The sequence below is a fragment of the Felis catus genome, chromosome B4 (genome assembly GCF_018350175.1).
Source record: "Felis catus isolate Fca126 chromosome B4, F.catus_Fca126_mat1.0, whole genome shotgun sequence".
Lineage (NCBI taxonomy): Eukaryota > Metazoa > Chordata > Mammalia > Carnivora > Felidae > Felis > Felis catus.
This window is the reverse complement of record NC_058374.1, coordinates 48,373,645-48,400,574: the sequence shown is the minus strand read 5'-3', so window position 1 is coordinate 48,400,574 and position 26,930 is coordinate 48,373,645. Positions and strand designations below refer to the sequence as shown.

General features: G+C 44.2%; 1 protein-coding gene and 2 long non-coding RNA genes across 7 annotated transcripts in view; 1 reads left to right on the top strand and 2 right to left on the bottom strand.

Annotated features, from left to right (window-relative positions):
- The window catches only part of LOC109501468, a 31,600-nt gene extending 27,111 nt beyond the window's left edge, over positions 1-4,489 (bottom strand). For 3 of the 4 annotated variants that reach the window (XR_006600556.1, XR_006600555.1, XR_006600558.1), the window contains exon 1: positions 3,561-3,836. This is a non-coding gene — a long non-coding RNA (uncharacterized LOC109501468). Of the gene's footprint in view, positions 1-3,560; positions 3,837-4,433 lie in introns of those variants that run through there. The other variant, XR_006600557.1, reaches the window with a different exon arrangement.
- Positions 1-26,930, top strand: part of PLBD1 (phospholipase B domain containing 1) — an 81,511-nt gene that overhangs the window by 22,178 nt on the left and 32,403 nt on the right. Inside the window, exons 3-5 of one of the 2 annotated variants that reach the window (XM_045061426.1) lie at positions 2,376-2,458; positions 2,556-2,628; positions 16,767-16,986. In XM_045061426.1, the coding sequence (XP_044917361.1) occupies positions 16,793-16,986 (194 nt within the window). In that variant the 5' untranslated portion in view covers positions 2,376-2,458; positions 2,556-2,628; positions 16,767-16,792. Of the gene's footprint in view, positions 1-2,375; positions 2,459-2,555; positions 2,629-3,863; positions 4,632-16,766; positions 16,987-26,930 lie in introns of those variants that run through there. The other variant, XM_003988438.5, reaches the window with a different exon arrangement.
- Positions 9,889-16,802, bottom strand: LOC109501470. The gene is made up of 2 exons (XR_002159546.2): positions 16,698-16,802; positions 9,889-10,090 (listed from the first exon to the last, which is right to left on the bottom strand). It is a non-coding gene; the product is annotated as an uncharacterized LOC109501470 (long non-coding RNA).

Genomic DNA, 26,930 nt, shown 5'->3' with positions numbered 1-26,930 from the left:
TGTTGAATTAGTTTTATCCAGAGAAGTAAAAAGTTTGAAGAGTTGATAAGAGAAATGTGTAGTGGGTTGATGCAAAGGCCAGTACCACCCTTCCTTTGGGGGGGTGAGTCACCTACTTGCTGGGTGGGGCTGCGTGTGGAAATATTTGGTAACAGAAACCCAAGATAGGTCTCGAATTACCAGAGGAAAGTATGTTTAAAATTTCCAGAGCATAGTTCACGAACTTGCAAAACTTAGAATGAAGTCGTGTGCCCCTCACGGCACCTGATTTGCAGAGTAGCAACAACTGGGGGAAGTGTCTGGGGAGATGTACCCCCAGATAGGCTCACTAATCGACACACACTAGAGTATCTTTGAGTCCCTACTGCCACACCCCAGAGATCAGACACACTTGAGAATGAGCCAAAGGACCCAGTAGAATCCAAATCTGGATGGAGATGTTGCCGAATAGTATCAGAAACAGCTAGCTGCCCACAAAAAAATCATGTTTCCCTACTGGGGGGTGATGTTCCAGCTACAAACTGCTGCATTTCCCAGCCTCTCTGGCATATAGGTATGGCGATATGTCTGGAGACCGCCAGTGGAATACGAGCAAAAGTGATTAAAAAGCAGGGCTATACTACACTCTTTCCCCTTCTTCTGGTTGGAAGAAAAGACTCCAAGGTCCTAGGGTGATTATCTCTGCCTCTAGTTTGACAACCATAATGAGTTCACAAGACATGCCTAGAATATATTAAATTTTCCCAGGAAATAGTAATATCAGTAGATCACACCATAATGAACTGAAGAGTGTATTTGGGATATTATTGATTTTTTTTTAATTTTTTTTTAATGTTTATTTTTGAGACAGAGAGAGAGAGAGCATGAACAGGGGAGGGTCAGAGAAAGAGGGAGACACATAATCTGAAACAGGCTCCAGGCTCTGAGCTGTCAGCACAGAGCCCGACGCGGGGCTCGAACCCACGGACTGCGAGATCATGACCTGAGCCGAAGTCGGACGCTTAACCGACTGAGCCACCCAGGCGCCCCTATTATTGATTTTTGAAGAAAGCATACCACTGTCCCAGGACACTGAGAAAACTACTATTATTAAGTTGTTTAGCACTAACCACTAAATAAAAGGAACTACTAGATATTTCTTTTGGTCTGCAGCCCCAAGAATATATTGCTGAGACCCAAAGGACACTATGAACCAACAAAGTTTGGGAGCCTCTGCCTCAGGGAATGTGGAACCACAAGATGAAAGGAAGCTGGGTTTCTAAATTTCTTTTTCCTTTTTCTTTTTTTTGAGAGAGAGAGTGAGAGTGAGACCAGGGGGAGAGACAGAGGGAGAGAGAGAATCTTAGGCAGACTCTGCACTCAGCGCAGAGCCCGGCGCAGGACTCAATCCCATGACTGTGAGTGACATCATGACCTGAGCCGAAATCAAGAGTCGGGCGCTTAACTGACTGAACCACCCGGCACCTCTGGGTTTCTAAATTTCTAAATGAAAGGAAGCCACATACAAATTAAGAACTCCCACACTGAACTGGGATGTGAGCCACACATAAACTTCTGTTGTATTAACCCATTGAACTTTTGGAGTTTATTTGTCATAATAGCTAGCATTACCCTAACTAATACACACAGAATGTGTAAGAATCTAGACTCAAAGCCAAGAACCACAGATGAAGGATCAGAAAAGATAAACCACATCTCGGTGGAGACCACTAAGACCAGAGGGTGACTCACAGAGTAGATGCCTCTTATCCAATATCAGGTCAATATGTAAGGCGCCTGAAACTGAGATCAATGTCCAGGAAATGGGGAAGGATACAGAGAAGGCAAAGGATGGTAAGGACTTAGCCCAAATAAGACTGAATAACCCAAAATTTGACCTGTGAAAAGCTCTACTGTCAGTGGATAAGTGTTTGAATGCTAAGTTAGTTATGAGAAGAAATAAATTTACATGTGTGCATTGCATTCTGGAACTGTACAATTTTGAAGCCATCATATATATGTTACAGCAAGGAAAGAAACACAGAGGTCACCATCTCTGTTTCTGTAACTGGTCACCCAGCTGTAGACTGGGGCCAGTATCTCAGCCGGCTGGGGTTGTTTGCCTAGTGGGGTGAGGAGCCTTAGTCCCTGGTGGTGCTGCCTAGGTGAGGTGACAGCACATTCATTAATCATTTCAGTAGGAACTCCCCTGAGCTTCTTCTACTGCTCCCTCCTACTACTCTGTAGCTGTATTTCCATTTCATTGTCAGGCTCAACCACTCTAACCAACACAATAATCCCATTCGTGTCCTTTTTATTTTTTTCCAGAGAAGCCCAGTGAAGACCAAGCAGTAATTTCAAATCCCAGCTCAATGAAACTATTATTGTGTCTCTAGGTGGAAACATGCCTCCCTCTTGCTCACTGAAACTCTTACACCAGTGGAGCCCAGATTCAGGAAAAAGTAGCACCAGGAATAAGGTAATGGCTGGTGAGACGCCCCAAACCACACATATCTGCCAGAAAAGTGATAAAGACCTTTCATAGTCAACATCTTCTGTGGTCCTTCTCTTCTCAGTTTGGTGTGAGTTTGGCTGCTCATATCCCTCCCTGAGAAGTAACCCCCCTGCCCCGCCTCCAATTTAAAGAAGGTAAGATGTATCATCATCCAATCCAGTGATTCTCAACTGAGGGCAATTTTGCCCCTTCGGGGAGCATTTGGCAATTAGTCTGGAGTCATTGAGATCGTTACAACTTGGCGGGAGGGATGATACTGGCACTTAGTGGATACTGGCCGGGGGATACACAGGACAACCCCCAACAACAAAGAACTGTATGGCCCAAAATGTCACAGTGCTGAAGTTGAGAAACCCTGATTGAATTAATTTATTTACATAATTTGCTTCCCCCACTAGAGTGCAAGCTTTGTGAGAACAGAGATTTTGTCCACCTTGCTTATTGCTCTATGTCTGGAACATGGAAGTCAACAAATATTTGATGACTACCTAATAGATGAATGCATGTCTCATAGCTCCCACCAGGTATTTTTACATACATGATCACATCCAAATACTTGGCTCCTTGCATTGGAAGGATTAGTAAGATGAAAGAAGGTGGTAGAGGGTAGCATGACTCAAATATCTGGGGTGGCACAACTTCTTTGAATGTCCTACGTAGCTCTCTTCCCAACGTGGCGCAGCCAGAATCCTCATAATTTGCCTTCACTTTAATTTTCTAACTTGAAGAAAAATGTGCACTTTTTGCAATGTCCTCAGTTCCTTCATTCGTTAAGTGACATTATCATCCAGGTACTGTAATCGGTGCTGTCACCAAACAAAATGATGGCTTAGGACTTGTGTTCAACAATTTGCACAGAGATGTGGTGTAATTGTTCTACATCTATTCTAACAACTGTAAATGTATCTCCCTCTCTAAGAAAGCTGCTTCTTGTCCTCCCTTCCCATCTCCCCTTGACATCTCAGTTAAGCTTGCAAGAAAGACCAAGAGAAGAGAGTGGGGTACCTAGCGCCTCCCCACCCCACTCTGTAGTGGCTTGTCCCGGTCCTGGGTTCCCACACTGTACCTTAACCATAGCTCTGTTACAGTACTAATGGCAAATTCCGAGCACCCGTTTATTTATAGGGCTTTGTCCCTTCTTGTCTGGTAGGACATGCTCTTGATTGTCTGTATATCCCGGGCACCTGGCACCTAAGATGGGCTCAACAAATGCTTATGGAAGAAATAAAATGCATTTTGCCTACTTCACAATGTCACCTAGGGCACCCTTTGCCAACTTCACAATGTCACCCAAGGCATAGTTTTGCCTACTTCACAATGTCAACTGACCCCCCCCCCCCCCCCCCCAGAAATGGGAACTTCGCGGGAACTCAGGGATAGATCTAGTTTCAGCCCCGATTGAATCACATTCTAGTGGTGGCTCCAGCCAATGGAGAGAACGGCAAAGGAGCGAAAGTCCTGGGCTGCAGCAAATGGATCTAGGTTAAACAGCCGAGATGGAGGGGCACTGATCACTGAGGGATTAGGGGACCCGTGAAGACCGCTGCAGAATGGCAAAGAAGCAGAGCTGCATATAGGCAGGGGCATGCCTGTCACCATCGCCCAGGGTGCCTCATCCTAGCAGCTACAGACGAGTGGCCGAACCTGGCGACAGAGGCTAGCGGTGTTGATGTGAACTGGTTCGTTCAGACCTTGGGCCGCAAAACTGCCCGACGAGCGCAGGGAAAGTGGCACGTACCCTCTCCAGATCGCATAAGCGCACCTGGGGAACTTGCCCAGCCCAGCCCACAGGGTGCTAAAGGGTCAGAAAGGACCCGCCTTTCCCAGACTGGGGCCCGGCGGGGCGAAGGTTGTTCCCAAGGCCACGTGAGGCTTCCTCGCCCCTAAAAGCCCCAAACAGGCAGGGCTAATGGAAGAGGGAAGTTAGGGACGCCCCAACCTCGGAGACGCTGCGCCGTGCAGCCGGTCCTAGAGCCGCTCTCACGACAGCTGCCTCGTCCAACCGGGGGAGGTCGCGGCCGCCGAGCGATGGCCCGCCGCAGCCGGGACGGGCGCCCCGGGCTGTCCGCGCCGCCGACCCCGCCGCTGCTGCCGCTGCTGCTGCTGTTGGCCGCCGCGGTGTCGCCGAGCCTGGCAGGTGAGCCGTGCGCGCCCCGAGGACCTGAGGCCCCGGGGAGGGGGAGTCCGGGGACAGGCGCCTGCGTGCCCCGCGCTGCGCCCGCCGCCGCTCCGTGCGCTCCCGCCCGCGCCCGCGCCCGGGCTCGGCCAAGTTGACTCCCAGCGGGTGTCTGGGTTCTGGGCGGACGCCGCGGGGCGGGGGGACGGGCCGGACCCGCTGCGGCCCGCCGCAGCTCCGGGATGGCCCCCGAGAAGGGCACGGGGTGTGCTTCTGCGAACTTAAGAAGTGTTGGCCAGAATTCTTGGCCAATAAATCAGTTCGCTCCTGCGCGACACTTGGCTTGCTGAGCCTTTCTCTACTGGTCCTAAAAAAACCAGTATAAATAAATATATTTATAATAAATATAATAAATAAATATATAATAAATTAACAAATTAAAAATAAACTTTAAATAAAATATAATAAATAAATAATAAATAAAATATTTAAATATAAATATATTTATAAATAAAATGTATTTATTCACATCTTAGAGGTCTGATTCCGGACTGCCAGTTTTGCTTCTCAACTGCCAGTGACTTTGGTTTAAAATAACCGCAACCTGGTATTGTCAGCTTGTTATGTGCCAGGCGGTGTGCTAAAGGGCTTTTCCTATTAATGCTTACCACAACCCTAAATAGGATTTGTTATCCTCATTCTACAGAACGTTTGAAATTGAGAGAAATTCAGTAGTCTGGGTTAAGATACGCAGCAAGTGAAGTCGTTGCTGAGTTGACAAATGGCATTTACTTAAATACAACCCCCTTTGTAAAACAGGTGTTATCCTTACAGATATTAACACCAATCTGTACCCTTTGTGAAAAAAACAAAAACAAAACGAAACAAAAAAGCAAACAAGAACAAAAAAACTCCTGGATTTATCAGTTTTCTTCCCAATGGATAAGACCAAGATTAACCATAGACACTTGAAAGACTTCAACAGTAATATTAAGGGAGGATTAAGTTTATTTCATAAGCCCTTTTCTGTGCTGAACTTGTGCAAGAGTAGGGTGGAGTTCGGGAGAGCAAACCCCTTCCCAAATGAGTGTACTGATTCTTATTACACCACCTTCCATCGACAAGCAACCACAGTTACCAGATTTCAAGCTCTTTGCTTTCACAACTTGCCCACTTACCACTCTTAAATCTTTCCAGTCTTTTAAACTGCCTGGGCCGCTGGGATCAGCAGCCATGCACCCCCAGACCCCTGACTCCTGATTTACCTGCACATTCTGTTCCTTGCCTGGGATATGGAGGTGGCGCTCATGCCACACTTTTAGCCCAGCTGCTCATTCAGACGAGCCTGGGACAGGCTAGAAAGTGCTCCAGAAACGGAAATGGCTTTTTGTGTCCAGAATGATGAGTGAAACCCTTCTAACTTTTCTGTTCCTCTGGAGTTTTCGGGTTTGTTTATTTATTTATTTTTACATTTATTTATTATTGAGAGACAGAGAAACACAGAGCGTGGTGAGCAGGGGAGGGTTAGAGAAAGGGGGAGACACAGAATCCGAGGCAGGCTCCACGCTCTGAGCTGTCAGCACAGAGCCCGACGCGGGGCTCGAACTCACAAACTGGGAGATCATAACCTGAGCCAAAGTCGGTCGCCTAACCAACTGAGCCACCCAGGCACCCCTGGGTTGTTTTAAATGTTCATTAGATGGAGGGGACAGCCTGAGGAGTGAGGTAGAGATATTGTTTTTCTGAAGATGAGGCACTGTTTATTTAAGAAGTTATCACCTGACAAGAAACAGCTGCTTACACTGAGTTCTCCAAATAATCAGCTGACACCAGGCCAGTTTGGTCAGGAGTCAAGGCAAAGAGCGAGGAAGTTTCTGCGGCCAGTGATCCCGACAGCACTGTGCCTGGCAATCCGGAAAAGACTTCTTACCATGGTCTTGTGGAACAGCTGGTGATGCCCACACTGATTACTTAGAACAGACGTGATCTGTTTCCTTTGTTCCACCCATAGTAACCTGCTTTCCGGTGCAACTTTTCTGCTCTGTTTTACCCTTCTGCTAGACTGACAGCCTTTGCTACCTCTTGCTTGTCATGTTTTCTCTGAAGTGCCCTGCTCGGTACTCTGAATTTGACGAGTACCCAACAAACACTGAAGGGATTGCATTTTCATCTCCCTGGGATGATTTTGATAGCTACCAGTGTGCACCTATTAATCCAAAAGCATCCTTAAGTTTTAAAGCTTACTTGGTAGCTTCATCCCTACAGAAACATTGGCAAACAATTGCACATTCATCCTTGCCTGTCTTTCAAACTGTTATGCACTTCAGCCATTTAATAGCATTGGGGCGCCTGGGTGGCGCAGTCGGTTAAGCGTCCGACTTCAGCCAGGTCACGATCTCTCGGTCCGTGAGTTCAAGCCCCACGTCAGGCTCTGGACTGATGGCTCAGAGCCTGGAGCCTGTTTCCGATTCTGTGTCTCCCTCTCTCTCTCTGCCCCTCCCCCATTCATGCTCTGTCTCTCTCTGTCCCAAAAATAAATAAACGTTAAAAAAAAAATTTAATAGCATTGCCTTTATCCTTCCAGATTGAAAAGCCCCATATTTGTTTTTAGGAATGTCTTACATAATTTTTCTAAGTGGTGTGTAGAGTGAAGTCACATCACTAGGGAAAGAGATGAGTTGGTTGCCGAGAACTTTTAAGTTGGCATGTGCTTTGGTAAAACTGGTTCCAAATCTGGCCCCTGGACTTGCAGGGCTAGATTCTGGAAATGCGTTCTCTCCCGAGCTCTAGAGCTGATCAGATACAAAGAAGCTGATTCACCCGAGTCTCTTCACCAAAATACCAATAATTAAGTTTGGGCAAATTGCCCCAGCCACTTTCTTATAATCAAATTACACCAGATAGATAATATCAGGGCTTCTCAGGCTGAAGGCTTGATTGATTTGCTCCCCAGTAAGACTGAGGCTTCCGTTGGCCTAGACAACGCTTGCCTGGCACAGCTGGCCCTTGACTCTGGGACACTGCCTCTTCCACACTTCCATGACTCACCCGGTGCCCACCGGAGGCCAACCCATTGCCTCTCCAGATGGGCTAATACCTTTATGTGTTGTGGGGGATTTGCCGTCTTGGGAGCTGTTCAGTCTCCTTAAGGTGCCTTGGTAGATCTTTGGTTGAGGCTATTCTCAGTTGATCCTTTAACTCTGAGGCCCTTCTTATTTCCAAATTCACTTGAGGTAGTTGCTCCATGTGTTCATTCTTTCTGTGGCTGTTCATTTTTGGAAGTGTAATCTGAGAGAGGTAGCATGGAATTCTAGAAGCAGAAACCGTGGAGCCAGACTGCCTGTGTTTTAGTCCTGGCCCCCATACTTACTGTGTGACCTTCAGCCAGTTATCTACTATCTCTGTACCTCAGTTTCCTCTTCTGTAACGTGGGTATTGTAGTGTCTGTGTCATAAGGTGGTTGTGGGAGACAGCGCCCCGAACCGTGGGGGATGGGGAACTGAGTGACCGTTACTATTGGCCGTTGGAGTTTCCCTTCTCTGGAAAGTCATCATGGATCTTTTGATAAGACAACCAGGATTGCAGATGATAGTCTACGTGCTGTGAAGTAACAACTTGTTATAAAAGCAGGGTTTTTTTCCTTAATCATGGTCCAACGTTTCAGGGATTTGGAGTACACACCAGCATGTTAAGCAGGTGCTGCAGAAAAGTGAGCAGTGCCCTAGGTCTCTTTCCTGGGTTATAACTGATTGGTTGAAATCACCTTGATTTCTCTAAATGCAATTTTTTTTTAACGTTTATTTATTTTTGAGACAGAGAGAGACAGAGCATGAACGGGGGAGGGTCAGAGAGAGGGAGACACAGAATCCGAAACAGGCTCCAGGCTCCGAGCCGTCAGCACAGAGCCCGACGCGGGGCTCGAACCCACGGACCGCAAGATCATGACCCGAGCCGAAGTCGGCCGCCCAACCGACTGAGCCACCCAGGCGCCCCTCTAAATGCAATTTTATTCATCATGATTTAATCCTGAATCAAGAATTTCCCAACTCTTTTTGGTCTTTCTGAGCCTCACTAAATCTTCCTACAGCTCATCCCCATTGTCGTGGGGTTTCAGACTCCAAAGAAGTCAGTGTTCTTGGTAAACTTGAATATTATCTTGTGCTCTCCCTCTATCAGTTTGTTTATAAAAATGTGTACAAGATAAGTTCCAGAACAACTTCTGGGGAAAGTGCCCATTTGCCTTTATTATTAAAATTAGTTTCCTGGTCCTTCTGGAAATGTGAATCTGACAGCAAAGATCAAAATCTTTCTCCAGAAGAAAATGTAAGAGGATCCTCCTTCAAGTCTTTAAATCAAGGGAGAATATTTTTTAAAAACTTTTCATAATAGGTAAGCTACAAATCACGTAAACTCCAGCTTGGAACCATGTCTGACATACAAAACAGAAATTTTTGTTTTCACACTTTTTTACGCATTATTTTTACTTTGTCACCTGTTATCTTTTAGGGTTTTTTGGGGGGTGGAGGAAAGATTCTAAATTATAAAGCATTAACTATTAAGATAGCAAAAGAGGTAGCAGCACCAAAAATGGAATGAATCTCAAAGGATTTATTTTGTTCAATTTTTTAAGTTTTTAAAATGCATTTGTGCTTCATCTTTAAAAAAAAAAATGGAGTGAGTTCCAGTTGCTCCTACAACTTATATTTCACAATCACTTGAAGATTGAACTTTACCTAGCCTCCTGGGGCGCCTGGATGGCTCAGTTCGTTAAACACCCAACTCGTGATTTTGGCTCAGGTCATGACCTCACAATTTGTGAGGTCGACCCCCACATCAGGCTCTGTGCTGACAGTGTGGAGCCTGCTTGGGAGTCTCTCTCTTTCTCTCTCTCTCTCTCTGCCCCTCCACTGCTCTCTCTCTCTCAAAATAAATGGATAACGTTTTTTGTTTTTTTTTTAATGTTTATTTATTTTTGAGACAGAGAGAGACAGAGCATGAATGCGGGAGGGTCAGAGAGAGAGGGAGACACAGAATCAGAAACAAGCTCCAGGCTCTGAGCTGTCCGCACAGAGCCCGACGCAGAGCTCGAACTCACGGACGTGAGATCATGACCTGGGCCGAAGTCGGGCGCTCAACCGACTGAGCCACCCAGGCACCCCTGGATAAAATTTTTTTTAAAGGATGTAGTTAGAAAATTTATTACTGTTATTATGTTGATTCTTTGTACTACTGCAAAACAGGAACTTAATGCAGTAAAAGATGAAACTAAGAGAGGTAGTGAAATTATGAGGAAACTTTAATCTAAAACGTGAAACTCATCCGCGCAAACAGCAGGTATCACGTTACAGTCTTCCAGGGGGAAATTGTGAAAGTCTCTTGATTCAAGGCTTGCTCCGAAATGTGTCAGTTAGCCTTGCAAATGCAGTGACAATCCCAGCACATGAGGTAGTGGCGAATCGTTGCAACCAGCATTTGCAAACCTAAGATACCAAAATTCGAATTCACCATTAGAATTAATATACAGACAATACCAGCCTGTCCCCTTCCCAGCTAGGGTGAAAGTGTGACCTTCCCAGCTGGTGTGAAAGTTTGGGATGTAGGCAGTCACATAATCAATAGGACACTTTGATAGGCCCAATGGAGTCAATACAATGAAGTAACAGACGCCACCTCTGATACTCAAGGAGCTTGTGATTCAAGTTTGTGAACCAAATTCACCCAAATACATGTAAACTAAAGAGTGTTCTAGATGAGGAGTGAGCTAAGAGTGCAGAATCAGAAAGGGGCCAAGTGGATAAGACTTTTAGCAAGAATTTTGATTTAAACTAGCAGTGAGGAATAGGTACGTTCCAAGGGAATGAAGGAAAGGGATCACTCCATATCCAGGCAAATGTCTCGGCATTTTTCTACATTAGCGTTTTGTTTCTTTGACTCTATTTTTTTAAATGTTTATTCACTTTTTTTGAGAGAGAGAGACATAGAGCTTGAGTGAGGGAGGGGCAGAGATACAGCTCTGGAGACACAGAATCCGAAGCAGGCTCCAGGCTCTGAGCTGTCAGCACAGAGTCCAACTCGGGGCTTGAACTCAGGAACTCAGGAGATCATGACCTGAGCCTGAGTGGGATGCTTAACCGACTGGGCCACCCAGGCACCCCTGACACTATTTTTTAAAAGAAATGTCCCTCTCTACTTACCTAATATATTGGGCACGTTATGCATTGCACCTCACACCTTCTCACTGCCCTTTATTCGAGCTTCTGAAGCTGTAAGGTAAGGCACATCACCCTAGCCACGCTGTAGGGATTCCTTGCTTTCTACCTCAGAGCTTCTCTGGCGTGGTAACCACCTAGCACTGGAGCATCTGCAAACCGGGGAAGAGGGATTTAACACCCCACAGGGCAGCCTTTGCCTAAAGCAGGATGGAGCAGGTGGATAAATGCTCCTCCTTCCATCCCTGGGATGGGGTCATCAGGGGTCTATCTACATCTCAAATCGCACCTTCGAATTAGCTTTTCCCTCCTTCCTGCCCTCACTTTCCCCATTCCCCATCCCCGTTCCCAGGGAGCACTTTCCCAAAATAGTCCTCCATCCAGCAAGAGTCCCAGGCTCTGATTTCCACTGGGAGTGAGAGCTGAAACACTTACAATTTTGCTGCCTGGAGGTCGTTTATTCATGAATCAGTTATTTTCTTTGTGATTCTGATGAAGAGCCAAATCAAATCTAAAATCCAGATAGCAGTTTACTGAGCCCTTCCCAAGAAGGGAAGTGGGGAAGTATACTGCCAAGGTATGCCAAGAGATACTGAGAGATCATGGTCAGTGGACATAAAGGAGAAAAACACTTCAAGGACCAGAGTCAACACTACTTAGAGAAACTCAATCTGAATAGCTTTAAGTTGCAATCTTAATTTTTAAACTATTTTCTCTTACCTATTTTGTATCCTTCCTCCCCTTTCTTCCTCCTTTTCTCTTCCTAACTTACTGAATATATTAGGTAAAATTTCATTGCTCTGGGTTGAAAACCACTTACTTTTTCATGAATGAAGTGCTCGGGAAATTAGGTTCCAAATATGGGAGAGGGCGACTTAAGCCACTTATGACTATTTTACAAACGCTAAGACAGTGTTAGGATTTTTTTCCAGCTGAAAACAACTCATAGAAAATATTAGAATACACAAGTCAATAAATTTAATGTGAGCGTTTGGGTTTTGATGTGCAGAGTAATATAAAAATGAGGTGACTTCTTCCATTTTTATCTTATAGAAGAAAAATGCTTTGTTTTTATAAAGTAACGCTCCCAGATATTTATCAAATGTGTTGACTTTGAAGACGTTGCTGTTAAAAAGTTTTAAATCTCATTTCCCTGTTAACAACTCTGGGGAAAATATCAACACGTGTCACTTGCCCCTTGGGTGTCTGAACCATCCCCAAACCCCTTCCCTGAGCTTGAAGACATAATGACTTGCTTTGACTAACTTCTGTGAATGGCCTGATAAACTTCACTTTCATTTTAAGAACACATGCAATTAAACTAGACTCACCCAGAAACAGTCTTTTGCCAGGTGCAGCGCTCCCAGGGTATACGTTGGTAAGCAGGACCACTCTGTCTTCACAGAGTTGGTGTAAAGCTAGTTTGGGATTAAAAGTATAGTTTTCTACCTGTTTGCTACTACTTATCCTTTTCACAACATCTGCCTCCCAACATGGAGATGTATAAAAAAAAAAAAATAGAGGGGCGCCTGGTGGCTCGGTCATTTGGGCGTCCACATTGTGGTGTTAGCTCCCATCATGATCTCAAAGTTCATGAGTTCCAGCCCTGCGTCGGGGTCTGTGCTGGCAGTATGGAGTGTGTTTGGGCTTCTCTCTCTCTCTCTCTCTGTCTCTCTCTGCCCCTCCTGCTTGCTCTCTCTCTCTCCCTCTCTCAAAATAAATAAATAAATTTAAAATAAAATAATTTTTTAAATTAAAAAAATAGAAACGTGCAATAGTTTAAACTACTAAAGGATTTAATTGGGACACCTGGGTGTCTCAGTCCATTGACTGTCTGACTCTTGATTTTGGCTCAGGTCATGATCCCAGGGTCGTGGTATCAAGCCCCGTGTCAGGCTCCACACTTGGCGTGGAGCCTGCTTAAGATTCTCCCTCCTTCTGTCTCCTTCTCCCCCTCTCCCCACCTCTCTCTCAAAAAAAAATAAATAAAATAAAAAAATAAAATAAAATAAAATAAAAACTATTAAAGGATTTAAGAACATCAGAAAGTAGCACAGTTCCAGGAAAACCAGAAAGAGTTGATGCAAGGAGAAAACCTTGAGGCAGGGAAGACCTCATTTGGTGGGGGGAGTATAAAACTTCGATGCTGGGTAGATTTTCAAGGCATGTGCTAAATCAGTCAGTGTGTTGGCAGTAAAATTTTTATCACCGAATTCTCTTAAGGGAAAAGGTTTCTTTCGAGCATGGAGGCGCACTAGTGTCAAAAACAAGCACAGATTTGCAGAAGTTCATTATTTGCGGTCAGGAAGTTACAGAGTGCCGGCAACAGTGAACACACAGCCCTTGAGTGCTCGGGAGAGGGAGCAAGCCAAGTTTATGTCCAGAGGGGCTGCTGGAATGGAAGGTGAAGTTAGGGAAGGCCGTGGCCGGTGTTCAGGGAGAAATGCTGAGGTTTCAGAGAAAGGGAACGAAGCTAAAAGCATGCCACGTGGGTGGAACAGAAAGGGAAGAGCCTGGCGAGGCTTGCTCACCTTGCTTCTTCCCTTTACACTTTCTGTTTCTGTCTCTGCCCCTGATGCAGCAGTTGTGAGGGGGGCGGGGGGGGGGCTGCTTTTATATAGTCAGCCTTGCTTTCTTCACTTTCCTACAAGACTCACTGGAGGTGAGGGTGGAAGAGAAGGTGCGAGGAAGGCTAGGGAAAGACTGAGGCCAAGGCACTGTGATCCAGAATCAATCTGGAAAACATATTTATTGCATTTGGTAGCAAAAGAAGAGAAGTTGCTATGGATGCTACCCACAACTGTCAAATTGCAGCCAATCGGCTTTATTAACAAGTAGACTCTTATTTGTCACCCAGAGTTTAGCAAAGTACTATGAATCTACGTATGCTTAGTAATGTCATTATTTTCACTTGGCCAAATTTTTTTTTCATTTGAGAGAGAGAGTACACACAGTGGAGAGGGACAGAGGGAGAGAGAGAGAGAGAGAGAATGAGAATCTTAAGCAGGTTCCATGCTCAGCTCAGAGCCAGACAGGGGGCTCAATCCCACAACCCTGGGATCATGATCTGAATGCGAATCAAGGGTCAGATGCTCAACTGACTGAACCACCCAGGTGCCCCAACCACTTAGCCATTTTTAAAGAAAGGCCACCAGGGGTGCCTAGGTGGCTCAGTCAGTTGAGTGTCTGACTCTTGATTTCAGCTCAGGTCATGATCTTACAGTTCATGAGTTTGAACCCCAAGCAGCTCTGCACTAACAGCACAGAGCTTGCTTGGGATTCCCTCTGCCTCTCTCTCTCTCTCGCCCCCTCTCAAATAAATAAATAGGAAGAAAGAAAGAAAGAAAGAAAGAAAGAAAGAAAGAAAGAAAGAAAGCCCACCATTATGGTCATGACTTCACTCAGAAGTAAAATGACTTTCCTGCTAAGAATCATTCTTCAAGGGTCATTATTAGCATTAGCTTCTAAGTCTGACCAAGTCCCAGCCAATCACCCAGCCCCCTTGGAACAAGGTGCTATGATACTCTAGTTTTAAGATTATACTTTCAGCACTCATATGATACACAATCTTTGCATCAACACAATAAATCGATAAAATGTTGAGTCCATTTTTAATGTTGACAACAAAAAATGTTTATAAACATTTAATCTGAACTTTCTAGTATCTTAACCACTAAAAACACAGTAGGTCCAAAACTAAACTCATATTCCCTCCCTCCCCATCTGCTCCCTCTCTGAGTCAATGATACAACATCCATCCACTGGGTCTCAGTCTGGGACCCGAGAGTCATTCTGGCTTCTTCCTACCTCTTTGAAGACCTGAATATGAAGTTGGTCTTTCACCTGAGCAGCTGTGCCATAGTTTCTTAGGCCAAGAAACAAATGCATCACGTACCATTTCCTTTCTACATTTCTTTTCTCTTTTTCCTTTTCTTCCTCCATCTCCTTTCCTTTCACAAATACTTACTGAGCATCTGCCATAGGCTAAGCAATATACTAGTGCTGAGTCTTTGGCCTCGAGGAGTTCATAGGCTAGAAGCAGCTGAATACATGTGAGTTACAGTGTAATGTGATAGGCCCAAAGAAGATGCACCTACGAGCAAGTTACATTGAGCTTGTAGAGCAAGCGAGCCTCCATGAAGTGGGTGCTACTTCCTGCATCTTAAGTAGCAATTTTGAGATTGCTGTGTGGTTAACAAGGCAGGAACTCTCTGGCAGAGGAAACAGCATATGCAAAGTGAGAGGTGTTGGACCAGCTAATGGCAGGTTGGACAGTGGTATACAATGGCTTCCAGATCACCAAGTGCATGGGGTAGTGGATGAAGATGCATAGGTAGGCAGAAACCAGATCATGAAGGCCAAGAGTATAAGCTGAAGAACTTTATTTATAGGAAATGGAAGTCACTGAAGATTTTTGGTAGGCAAGTAAACAAATCAGGTTTGCATTTTAGGAAAGTCACTCTGGCAGAGTATGAAGAACGAATTACAGGTCAGAGGGACCTTCAAAAAGGCCTTTTGTACGGTTAAGGCTAGTTGTGATACCTGAAGTAACATGGAAAGGTAGAGCTGCAGAGGAAGAGACTGGAGGAAGAGATGCTTAGGAGGCTTTGCTTCAACATGAGTTTGCAGAAGAGAGAGGAGGCCTGGATGGGCGTGGGTCTCAGGTGGAACGATCACAGAGATAGAAAGCAGAAGGTGAAGGATGGGTGAGAGAGAATATGAATTCTGTTTTGGATATTTGGAATTTCTTTTGTTTATGGAATCATCCAGCTAATGTTATCAAGTTATCAAGTGTGCGTTGGGCGTACAAGATAAAGAAAAACCCAGGGGGAGGATGAGGGTAAAAGCAGGCAGAAGAGGAGGAGACTCGGGAGATTCATGCTGTCCCAGATTCAGGGGAGGAAAGAATTTTAAGAATAAGTGATCACCAGCGTCAAAGGCTTTTGGCAGTTCACGCGACATTAAGATTCAAGGATATCATCGGTGACCCAAACCAGAGCACTGTCGGTAACATGATGGGGATGAATACCAGTCTGCAGCAGGCTGAAGGGAGGAAGTTGAGGAAGTGGTGTGTGAGCATGTGCCTCTTTCTAAGGGGTGAGGTCTGGAAATGGGCCAGTCATATTCATAGCTCTCTCACCACACTTGGCATAGCCCCTGACCCAGTACGCCCTAGAATATATTTGGAATAATTTCACGAAGGGAGTGAGAGATTCTGGCGATGGCCAGATCTGGTCCCAGGCTCCAAAGAGATCTTCTGTGATTGGTTTTCCCTTAGGCATGAGACAATGGAGCATGTCAGTCCACTTCAGTGTGAGGAGCCATTGCAGGAAGAGAGCTTTAGGGTACAGGAGCAGGAAGACACAGGATGGAACCAAGTTCCCAAAAACAGTGAGAGGGGTCAATCCATAGCATGGGTAGATGGATGGAGGTGAACCAGTAGGGGGAGATGGCTACAGGACGTGTCAGGATAAATTCACAAAAATATCAAGAACTTGAGAGGCTCACAGGCAATAGTTTATATTATTTCCTGCAAAATAGGAATCTAATGTCATGTGTGGAGAATTAGGCAAAAGAGAGACAATAAGAAGCCTGAGAATATGGATGCTTTGATACAACGGCTGAGGGGATCAAAGGAGCCCCAGCCCTGGCCTTGCCCAGAATCCCATCTCTAAGGATGAAACATTGAGACCCACCTCTGCAATGCTCTAATTACTTCCCCCCACGTTTGACCTAGTTCTCCATGTTCTGAGCTCATCCCCCTTCATCAGGCTCTGGTTTTCCCCCACTTGTAACAAGGGCAAACTACAGTGGCAGATGTCCCGATTCTAATACAACGGGATTCCTTAAAAGCAACTATGATGGAATCGTTGGTTACCTGGGAAAAAGTGTATCGGCAAATCAGTTAAATGGCATCCTGTTATTATCGCCTTTTCTTTTCTTCCAGAAGTCCACTATGCAACTGTGTACTGGATGCCTGCTGAAAAGACAATACAAGTCAAAAACGTACTGGACAGGAATGGGGACGCCTATGGCTTTTACAATGACTCTGTGAAAACCACAGGCTGGGGCGTCCTGGAAATCAGAGCGGGTTATGGTTCTCAGGCCCTGAGCAATGAGATCATCATGTTTGTGGCTGGCTTTTTGGAGGGTTACCTCACTGCCCCGTAAGTACTCCGGTCATGGTGAAGAACTACCAGGCAACTTCTGTCCCTTTCTTTGTCCACCAATGCTTCTTGTCTTCCTGACATTGAACATTAGAACTGGAAAGTAGCTGAGGTCCTCCTCAGCGGATAGAAACATGATCAGAATTACATTTACACCAGTAATCAGGACCTGCCTAGAAGGAACAAAGCCCCCATTGTGGCTTTCTTCAATTCTCATGGTACTTAAAATCTTTCCTTTTCATGAAACTGTTTTATTTATTTTTTTAATGTTAGTTTTTTTTTGAGAGAGAGAGAAAGAGCATGTGCACCAGTGGGGGAGGGGCAGCAAGAGGGGGAGAGGGGATCTGAGGCAGGCTCCATGTTGACAGCAGAAAGCCTGATGTAGGGCTTGAACTCCCGAACCAAGATCATGACCTAAGGACCGTGAGATCGTGACCTGAGTCAGAGTTGGATGCTTAACCGACTGAGCCACCCAGGAGCCCCTCGTGAAACTATTTAAAACACAGCTAAGCTGTTTTATCCCACTAGTCATTTATTGTCTGGCAGAAGGAAAATGATAGGCAGAGTGGCCGAGAAGCACAAAACATGGAAGATTTAATTTAAAATATAAGAGCATTTTTTAATGGTCTTAAAACAATAATTTCAAGTGGGCAAAGATTCTAAATAGAAATTCTGATGTCTAATATAAATATCGCTTCCAGTTCTATTGTTACTTAATTCTCTCGTCTTTCCCTTGTCTTGTGAAAATAACAAGGATGTAGTTAATAATAATGCAATCAGGGCACATCCCTTTCAGAGGTAAGCTCTTTAAGGAAAAGAAGGTCACAGCTCATTTAATCAAGCTTCATCCTTCCTTTGATATAAAAAGTGTCTTGACGATTTGGCTTTCTCTGTGACCTAGACCATTGAGGACAGTTTAACCAAACCCTATTTTGCCCCGTTACCGCCTGAGTAAGGCACGTTAGTAGGTGCAGTGCCAATCTCACCTGATTCTAAGTACTGGAGATTATGTCAAACGTTGAATAACTAGTTACTGTGCTCTGGTCGCTCTTTTTTAATGAACTAGAAATTCCTTTTTTTCTTTGTTACCAAATTTTTGTTACTCTACCATACGAATTCCCTTAACGGTATATTACTCAGAGATGTATAAAACTTTATAAATAGATTAAAACCTGTTTAAAACTGTGTATAAAAGTGTGTGTGTGTGTGTATGTATAACTTTTCATCCTTCTCTCCAAATCTATAATTATTGTGTATCCACTCGTTCTGATTGCATTGTTTAAACTGGGTAGCAAGTTTGGAGACATAATTTGGGCTGAAGTTGTGTGACTATAAATACATTAGGTTAGGGGTACCTGGGTGACTCAGTCGGTTAAGCTTCTGACTCTTGATTTCAGCTCAGATCATGATCTCGCGGTTAGTGAGATCAAGGCCTGCATCTGGCTCCATGCTGATTCTTTCTCTCCCTCTCTCTCTGCCCCTCCTGCACTTCCACGTGGTCTCACGCTTTCTCTCTCAAAAACAAATAAACTTTAAAAAATAATAAATAAATAAATAAATACATACATACATACATACATACATTAAGTCATGTGGGGTAGACATCATGGGCTTTTAGGAGAAACTGTGATTTGAGGGAGCAGCTCTATCTAATCTGAGGCTGTTGTAGGCATAAGCAGGTGTTCCATAGGTCCGGGTATCACAGCAGGAGCTCAGGTAGTTTGACAGAAGGCTTCTGACACAGGAGGAACATCAGATATTCTTATGTTGCAGGAAACATGAGTGTTAACATCTCACTTCTTGGGGTGGGGGGATGACTTTATCATTTTACCCTTATTTCTAATATAAAGCATTGACCTATCCTTGGTGCCTTTCCTTTATCCATTGATGAAGAAAATCCATAAGATATGGGTTCATATCCATTCTATTTAGTAACTTTTTAAATATTTCTGTATTAGAGTAAAAATTACTGAAATTTTATTTTGTAAAAGAAAAACACTTAGCTACTATTCAGTAACTGGTTTTTGTTTACTCTGCCTTTTTGCCACATCCTTTCAAAAAAAAAATTCAATATGTGTAAGCGAGTCTTTTGAGATTAAAGCAAACAGCTTCCTGCATTTTGTGACCCATTTTAAGGATCTGGCAAGTGAGTCTTCCTTCCCCTCAGACCACTAGCAGCAGCCTGTGCCTGAATGATCAAGAGTGAGGGAGAGGTGGGTCTACTAATCTCAGTAAATACTGGATCATGAAGGAAAAGTTGGGAGACTCTCCTTGGGAGCGTTTCTGCTGCAGAGAACAACCTGGAATGAGTGCTTTAATCATAAATACTATAACACTCCAAGAAAAAGGCCGCTCATGGGCCAAAGCAGTCAAAGAAGGCCTTGTGGAATGAGTGAGTTGTGGGTCTGGGGTTTGATAAATGAGAATATTTGGCCTGTCCAAGAAGAGGAAGAAAATCATTCTAGGCAGAAAGAAACAGAACCAAGTACTGAGAAAAGGCAATGCATCTGAAATGAGTAAGTTGCATTTACAAATGAGTGAGGAGTAGAGGAGTAGCCTGCCCATTCCACGGGTGCCGTCCTTTATTTCGATCGTAGAATGCTCAGAGGTTTCTCAAATTTGAAAGACGACCTCTCTGTTATCTCTGTTTTGTATTCATTACTGAGAATTCAAGGATGTCACCTGCTCAGGGATGGACTTCCCATACGTGTAGTACCAAGAGTCTGAGAGGACCTCCGCCCTGCAGGGACTTTGCTAGAACAGAAGACGTTGGTGAGCAGGAAGACACATGACAAGGAACCGAAGGGGCTGGATGGAAGAGAGAAGTCAGAAATTTGTATATTTGAAGAAGGAGGAGAAAGAAAAAGAGGAAGAGGAGGAGGAGAGGACACAAAGAAAAAAAGGAAGGGAGCGATGGAGGGAGGAAGGAGAACAGAAGCAAAAAGAGGAGAAGGAAGAATTATAACCAAAGCTGTCTTTTGAGAGGCTGTCATTCTAATCGCATTCTTGAAAGGTCAAAGAGGGGAATTTCTGCACCGTCCACAGTAAACTGTCCTCACCTGTCCCGACTGAGAGGCAGGGTGGCTCCCTCGGAGCAGAGGTATTCGCATTCTCTGAAGCAAAGCAGGGGAGCTTAAAATGTCAACCATCCGGAAGCTGTGATTGTAGTCACAAACCAATAGTGGAGGAGGAATACAAGTCACAGGCTACGGTTTGGTTTGTGTGTTTGTTTTCAGCTACACATGGGCAACTGTCTGAGGAGCAATAGCATCTTCATACACAAACAGCATTTTATCCACCTAAAACCTATACTCCTGGGGACTGTAACTTGGGGAGTGTTTGAGTAACAAACGTACTTGAGGGTATGATTCCACTTACTGAGACACAGCCTTGGAGCAAGAGCACCTGAGCCTGGGTGGGAAGGTGAGTATATGCCGAAGGCGGAAGGAGAGAGTCGCCTGTTTTTGTTTTCCTCTCAGCTTGCAAAGTAGCTCAGGCAGCTGCCGGAAGCAATGGGAAGTTTACGGCTGCCATGTTTTTCCCATATCACCACATTTCTTTATTTCTTTAATGTTTACTTATTTTTGAGAGAGACAGAGTGGGAGCCGGGGAGAGGTAGAGAGAGAGGGAGACACGGAATCCGAAGCAGGTCCAGGCTCTGAGCCGTCAGCCCAGAGCATGACGTGGGGCTCGAACTCATGAACTACGAGATCATGACCTGAGCTGAAGTCGGATGCTCAACGGACTGAGTCATCCAGGCGCCCCTCCGACATCACCGCATTTAAAATGGAGTGATGTTCCTTATATTCTCCAGAACCTTGGGGGAAGAAGCATATGCGAAGAGGGGTATTGTGGAATCAACAATTCAGATATTCAGATAAAGTGCTCGCTTTAACCACCTCAGAGGAAATAGTTTGCTCTTTCAACCCATGACATACTTGGGAGGCCAAACGAAAACGTACAAAAGAAATAGCCTCAAATCCTCCATCATTTCATTTGAAGTGTTCAATAATGTGTTGCTTCCTTGAACTCTTACAACGCTCTCCCGATAACAGTTGGGACCCGGGGCCAGCCCTTTGTGCTGTATCACAAAGCTCCAGGCCATCTAACATGCTGCTGCTGCACAGTTATCCCAGGTACAGCGGTAGCAACAGATACACCTGCACCAGAGCTTGGAGGCAGCACTAGATATTTCCAGGGGCTTCTCTCACCGTCTTGCCCTCCCACCCCGACCCATCTCCTGAGGAGGCACTCCCTGCGGGATATTGCCATTAGCGTGCAAACCTTCATTCCAGGTGGGGCCCTGAGCTATCCCATGCTGCTCCTTCGGCCTGTTACACACCCCTTTCCAGGAACTCTTAGCACTGTGTTTTCTGAGAACCAGATGCTGCCTGTCACATCGCCACTGATTGAAATATTACTCAACCCCCTCAAGCAAGACCCATCCCCCGTGCGATCTTCCCAAGGCATTTTCTGATTCCATTCCCAGTGGACTGAGCTCTGTCTCTCCCTTCCACTGTCTCTTAGTATTTTAGGGGCAGGTTCCCAGACACCTGGCACAGTACTTCTGCCCCCAGCAGTAACTTAATTACATGCTGATTGGGTTTGCTTGAATCCGATGTTGTTCCAGTTCCTTAGAGATGAACGAGAAGTGGGAGGTACATATCTCCATGTAATGCAATGTCTAGCAGCCATAGCCAAATGGAGTTTCTTCCTTGTTTTTTAACTTAAAGGGGTGGCTCCCTAATCAGAGTATCTCTTGTCTCCTTGATGATGTAAAAGCTGATAAATAGTCCTAGATTATTTTTAATAAAATGAGTCATGAAACCTTTCTGGAAAGAATGATGATGAGGGTGTGCGTACCAGGTCCACTCTAGTCTTTAATAAAGTGGCTTATATCGTGTGTGGCCAAGGCAGCTGCTGAAATATCTCCTCGGGAATTACCTAATTTGAGTAAGCCAATTCAATGCAACCAACACTTGTTGCATGGCCTTGTGCCGGGCTCTTGGGATGGGGAAAGAGGAGGGAGTGAGTTCACTCCTGAGCACATCCTTCCAAGAGAATCCCTTTTAAGATGGTGACACAACAGTTGCTAAAACTGTGACGGAAAGGGGTTCTAGCAAGATCATGGCACACGTAAAGAAAGTCATCAAAGGTGGGTCCTTTTTTGTTTCTGGCCAACTACCAAGAAAAATCTCCTCCCTATCCCCCCAACTTGCTCCTTTGACGTTAGAAATGAAATCGGCTTCCCACTCAAGCCTGGAAGCAAAGCAAAGTGACACACAGTCCCACCCTCAAAATCAAAGGGTCCCTCAACTAGTACTGATCTGGAATTGAACATGAACCACAAAGTGCTGCTTCTGATGATAATGATGGCAACAACTGGCCTTTATATAGCATTTAAAATGTGTGCCAGACATCGTTCCAAGCATTTTACCTATGGTAAATTACTTCACCCGCAACACTGTGATGTACACACTTCCATTCCCATATTATTGATGTGAAAACTTGAGCACAGAGAAGTTAAGTAACGAGCTGAAAGTCACAAAGCTAGTGGGCAGGGACCAGGTTGTCCAGCTACAGAGTTTGAGCGCACACATCCACGGACACATGCGAATGGATTAATTGCTATGGAAAATACCAAAGGATCTCAGACCCAGAAAATTAAAGCAAGTAGAAAAGAGAAGACAGCACTGACAAGTGCTAAATGATACTGTATTAACATAACACAGAGAGATTCAGTAGCGTGGGAGTACGTGTGTCTTCCCGATTCTTACTTACGTGTGCACGTGAGAGACGTAAAGTTAAGCAAAGTCCCAGCCCACTTGGGAGGACACTTACTGACTTGACACACCACAGGGCTGAGCTTAACGTAACACATCCATGAGGCGGATACTAGCATTTGCTCTGCTTGATGAGAATTTGGAGGCACGGAGAGATTGGGACTCTTGCTTATGGTCATACAACCTAGAAGTAGTTGAAGTCAGCCTTTGAACTCGGAATTCAAAGTCTCTACCCTTAACTGCTGTACTAGGTTGCTCCATCACACAAAAGTGCAAGATCCAAGACCCAGGGATCAGGGAAGAGCCTCAACCTGAGGGAACTGCAAGTGGTCTGCATTCCTCTGAGCTCCTGGATGCTGCGGGATCCGTTGAGGCCACTTCTGACCCCCAGGTGGACGTTTCTCTTCCTCTGCTCTGAATGTCAGAATCAAAATATCTAGTCCCCCCACTCCCAACAAAAAAGAGAAACGTTCAATGATTCCAGCCCAGTTACCCTCCTGTACTTGCATCTGTCCTGTCTCCTGTTATGTGGACATCGTCAGCAAGTACCCCCAAGTCAAGATCAAGGTTCCTCGGTTTCAAAGTTTCTCAGCCTTGGCACTATTGACATTTGCGGTTGAATAATTCTTTGTTGTGGGGGCTGTCCTGTGCATTATAGGACCTCTACCCACCAGATGCTGGTAACACTTTCTCCCCCACCACCTAGGGTGACAACCAAAAATGTCTGCAAACATTGCCAAATGCCCCATGGAAGGAAAAAAATCACTCCTGTTGAGAAACCTGGCTCCATTTTGAAATAGACTGAAAAGTTGAGAGGGTTTAGCACTCTGGATGGAGCTAGGCAGGGTACAGTGATGAAGGTTTTGGATAAAAAGTATGAATTATTTGCTTCTTTACCTGAGTGGGCATTGTAGATCCCACAAATTATTTTTTCCAAAATAGAATTTTATTTTCATATAAATCATTTTATTTTATTTTTTAATTTTTTTTAACGTTTATTTATTTTTGGGACAGAGAGAGACAGAGCATGAACGGGGGAGGGGCAGAGAGAGAGGGAGACACAGAATCGGAAACAGGCTCCAGGCTCTGAGCCATCAGCCCAGAGCCTGACGCGGGGCTCGAACTCACGGACCGCGAGATCGTGACCTGGCTGAAGTCGGACGCTTAACCGACTGCGCCACCCAGGCGCCCCTAAATCATTTTAAGAACCGTTCCTCTTAAAAACAAACAAACAAACAAAAACAACAGCAAAACCTTCCTCCTCATGGCAGAAAAAGTTACCATAGCCGTTTCTGTACAGAGAAAATAATGTATTATTTAAACTGAGTCCATTCAGAATGGTTCACTCCCCTCCAAACACTTTATCTCAGAATGAATTGGTATTACTGAAGCATCTTGGAGGGAGGGAAGGTGTTTGACCAGCGGTTGTCCTGTAGGCTTCTGTGGCATCCACCAAACTGGAACAGTCTTTTTAGTTTTTAGCTTGGATGTTTCCCCATGTGACATCTGATGAGGCTTCCTCACGAAGCTTCCTCAGTGTCCCTGGTCTCTGGCCGCATAATCAGTGCCACCCGAGGTTGCAGTAGTCACCACATGTGAGTCTTCCACGCCGAGCTGGTCCAATGTCCACTTGTTCTCCCTCAGGCCACGCAGAAAACGTTTGCTCCCCAGGCTCGCTAAGGTATGCAGGGCTCATGAGCCCTGACGGCCCAGGCAGCCATCTCCACTTCCCCACATAGTCCTGGGGTGGGAAACCGTGGAGTTACTGCCTTCCCACACAACTAAATCAAGTCATCCAACTGACAGGGGATTTAGGTATTCCGTTCACCTGCCCTGTGAGCCCATGCACAGGATCCCTTCCTTGTCATCCACACACCTGTCTAGCTTTACCGCTGTTCTCTCCCTCGGTTTTACAGGTGGCGGATAGAGAAAAGTGACGAGCTTGATAATATAAATGTGGCAGCATAAATAAATACGTGAACAAAAGTTAAATGCGATAATTCAGTTTTTAAATTTACAAATAATTTGAAGGAAAAGCTCTCGTGAAGTGAATTTATTGAACTCAGGGATCATAACTAAAAGATTTCAAAGGGTTTTAATGTTGTTTGCCTAACTGGCAATAAAACGATTTTCATTTCAGCAGTTCCAGTTCTGGAGATTACTAGGTAAAGCGTATCTAAAGTTCCAACGTACGGGGAGCCGAATTTCTGTTCCTGTAAATCTGAGTCACCTCCTGTATCAAATAAAAACCAGAACTGAGACCTGAGATAAACTTGCAGTCCAGAGAGTGCAAGGGGTTCACAATTTACCCACTTTGCTCCAAACTCGTAGCAAAAGGTAGATACAATATATAGAAAGAAAGCATTATAGTAATACAGTGGGCCCAAAAACAAGATTAAACATATTTTGAGGCAGAAATGGAGCAGAAAACAAAGTGATGAAGTGTGGATCTGCTGGGCCTTTGGCATGAAATAGCCAGGGACCATCATCCCTGCTGATGGGCGAAGGTCTCAGTGCTTCAGTGAGCTGAGTCAGGGCCGAACCAAAGCAACCTTGCTGCTTTTGACTGTATAAAATGAAGAGGCCACAGAATAACTTGTGCTGATATGCATGCTAGGCTTCAGATTATAAGAAACCATGAGCTTGGGATCGGGTGGGGGTGGGGGGGACAAGAACCAAATCATTCACGTGCTGGTTCAATTACAGATACACCTGCAATATTCCGTAGAGGAAAAAGTCCCCAAATTCACAATCAGAGAAATAAAATCTGAAATCAGAAATTAGTATTGAGGAGTTTACATAAAACATTTCCCAAGGGTAAGATAAAGGGTAAAAATGCTCAGAGAGCTGTTGTTAGAACAGTTTGATTAAGAAACTCCAACATAAGTCTGTTAGGAGTCCCAGAAAAAGAGACGGGAAGAAATCACAGATAAGCAATAATTGACACGGTAATAGTGGAGAATTTATCAAAATTTAAAAAGACCTAAGTCCTTAGTTGGAAAGCACTACAATGTAGTGGGCGAAACTACAGAAAATTGGGGATAAATCATCTTACAAGCTATTAGAAAGAAAACACATTGACTATAAAGGAGTCTCAGCTAAACTGACAGCATATTTCTCATCAGCAACAATAAAATGAAAGGTGATATGAAAATAATATCTTAAAAGTACTTCAGGAAAATAACTTAGCTTAAATTTTAAAACCATTTAAATCACCCAAGAGCAAGGGCAAAATTAGGATATTTTCAAATCTATAAATTAAAATGTTTGATCATCCACAAACTTCTATGAAACTAAATAAGATACATGTTAACAAGAATAGCAGGAGGGAAAGTTTGGGATATAAGGAGCAATAGTTAATATAAGAAAAGCGATGTTAATAAAATTTCATTGTAAAAGTTAAAAAACTTTCATAGAAAATTTTTTATTAAAAGGGTAAAACTAAATCTTTGAACATAAACATGATGGGGTGTCAATGGGCAGCTAAAACTTGTTAACATATGAATCATGTTCGGAGGAGGAGAAAAATAGAAAATTCATTTAGACTTCATAAGAAAATTCATAGTGATGAATGTTTCTAAAAATGTTAGTGATCATAAAAGAAGAGAAATACATCTCACGGCTTTTAAATTAGCAGAAGTAAAAAGAAGAATAGTAAAAATGGTATATAAATGAGGAGAAAGTAAAAAGGAGGTCAAAGAAAGAAAACAGAAAAGACTGTAGAAATACATCCGCGCATATTCAATCACAGTGAATGTAAGGGGATTATTTTCACCAATTAACTGGGGAGATGTTGTTTAAGGGTGCAAACTTGTAACTAGTAAATAAGTCCTGGAGATCTACTGCACAACGTAGCGATTATAGTCAACAATACTGTATCATAAATGTCAAAGTTGTTACAAGACAAACTTAATTGTTCTCACCACAAAAAAAAGAAGGAATTTTGTGATGTGAAAGAAGTGTTAACTAATGCTACAGTGGTAATCATATTGCAATAAGCAAATGGATCAAATGAACACATTGTACACCTTAAACTTACACAATGCTGTATGTTAATTATATCAATTAAAAATGTTGACAGCATATGAGACACATTTAAGTTTTTAAAGTTTTATTTTTATTTTTTAAATTAAGTTTTAACATAAAGAATCCCAAAGAGCC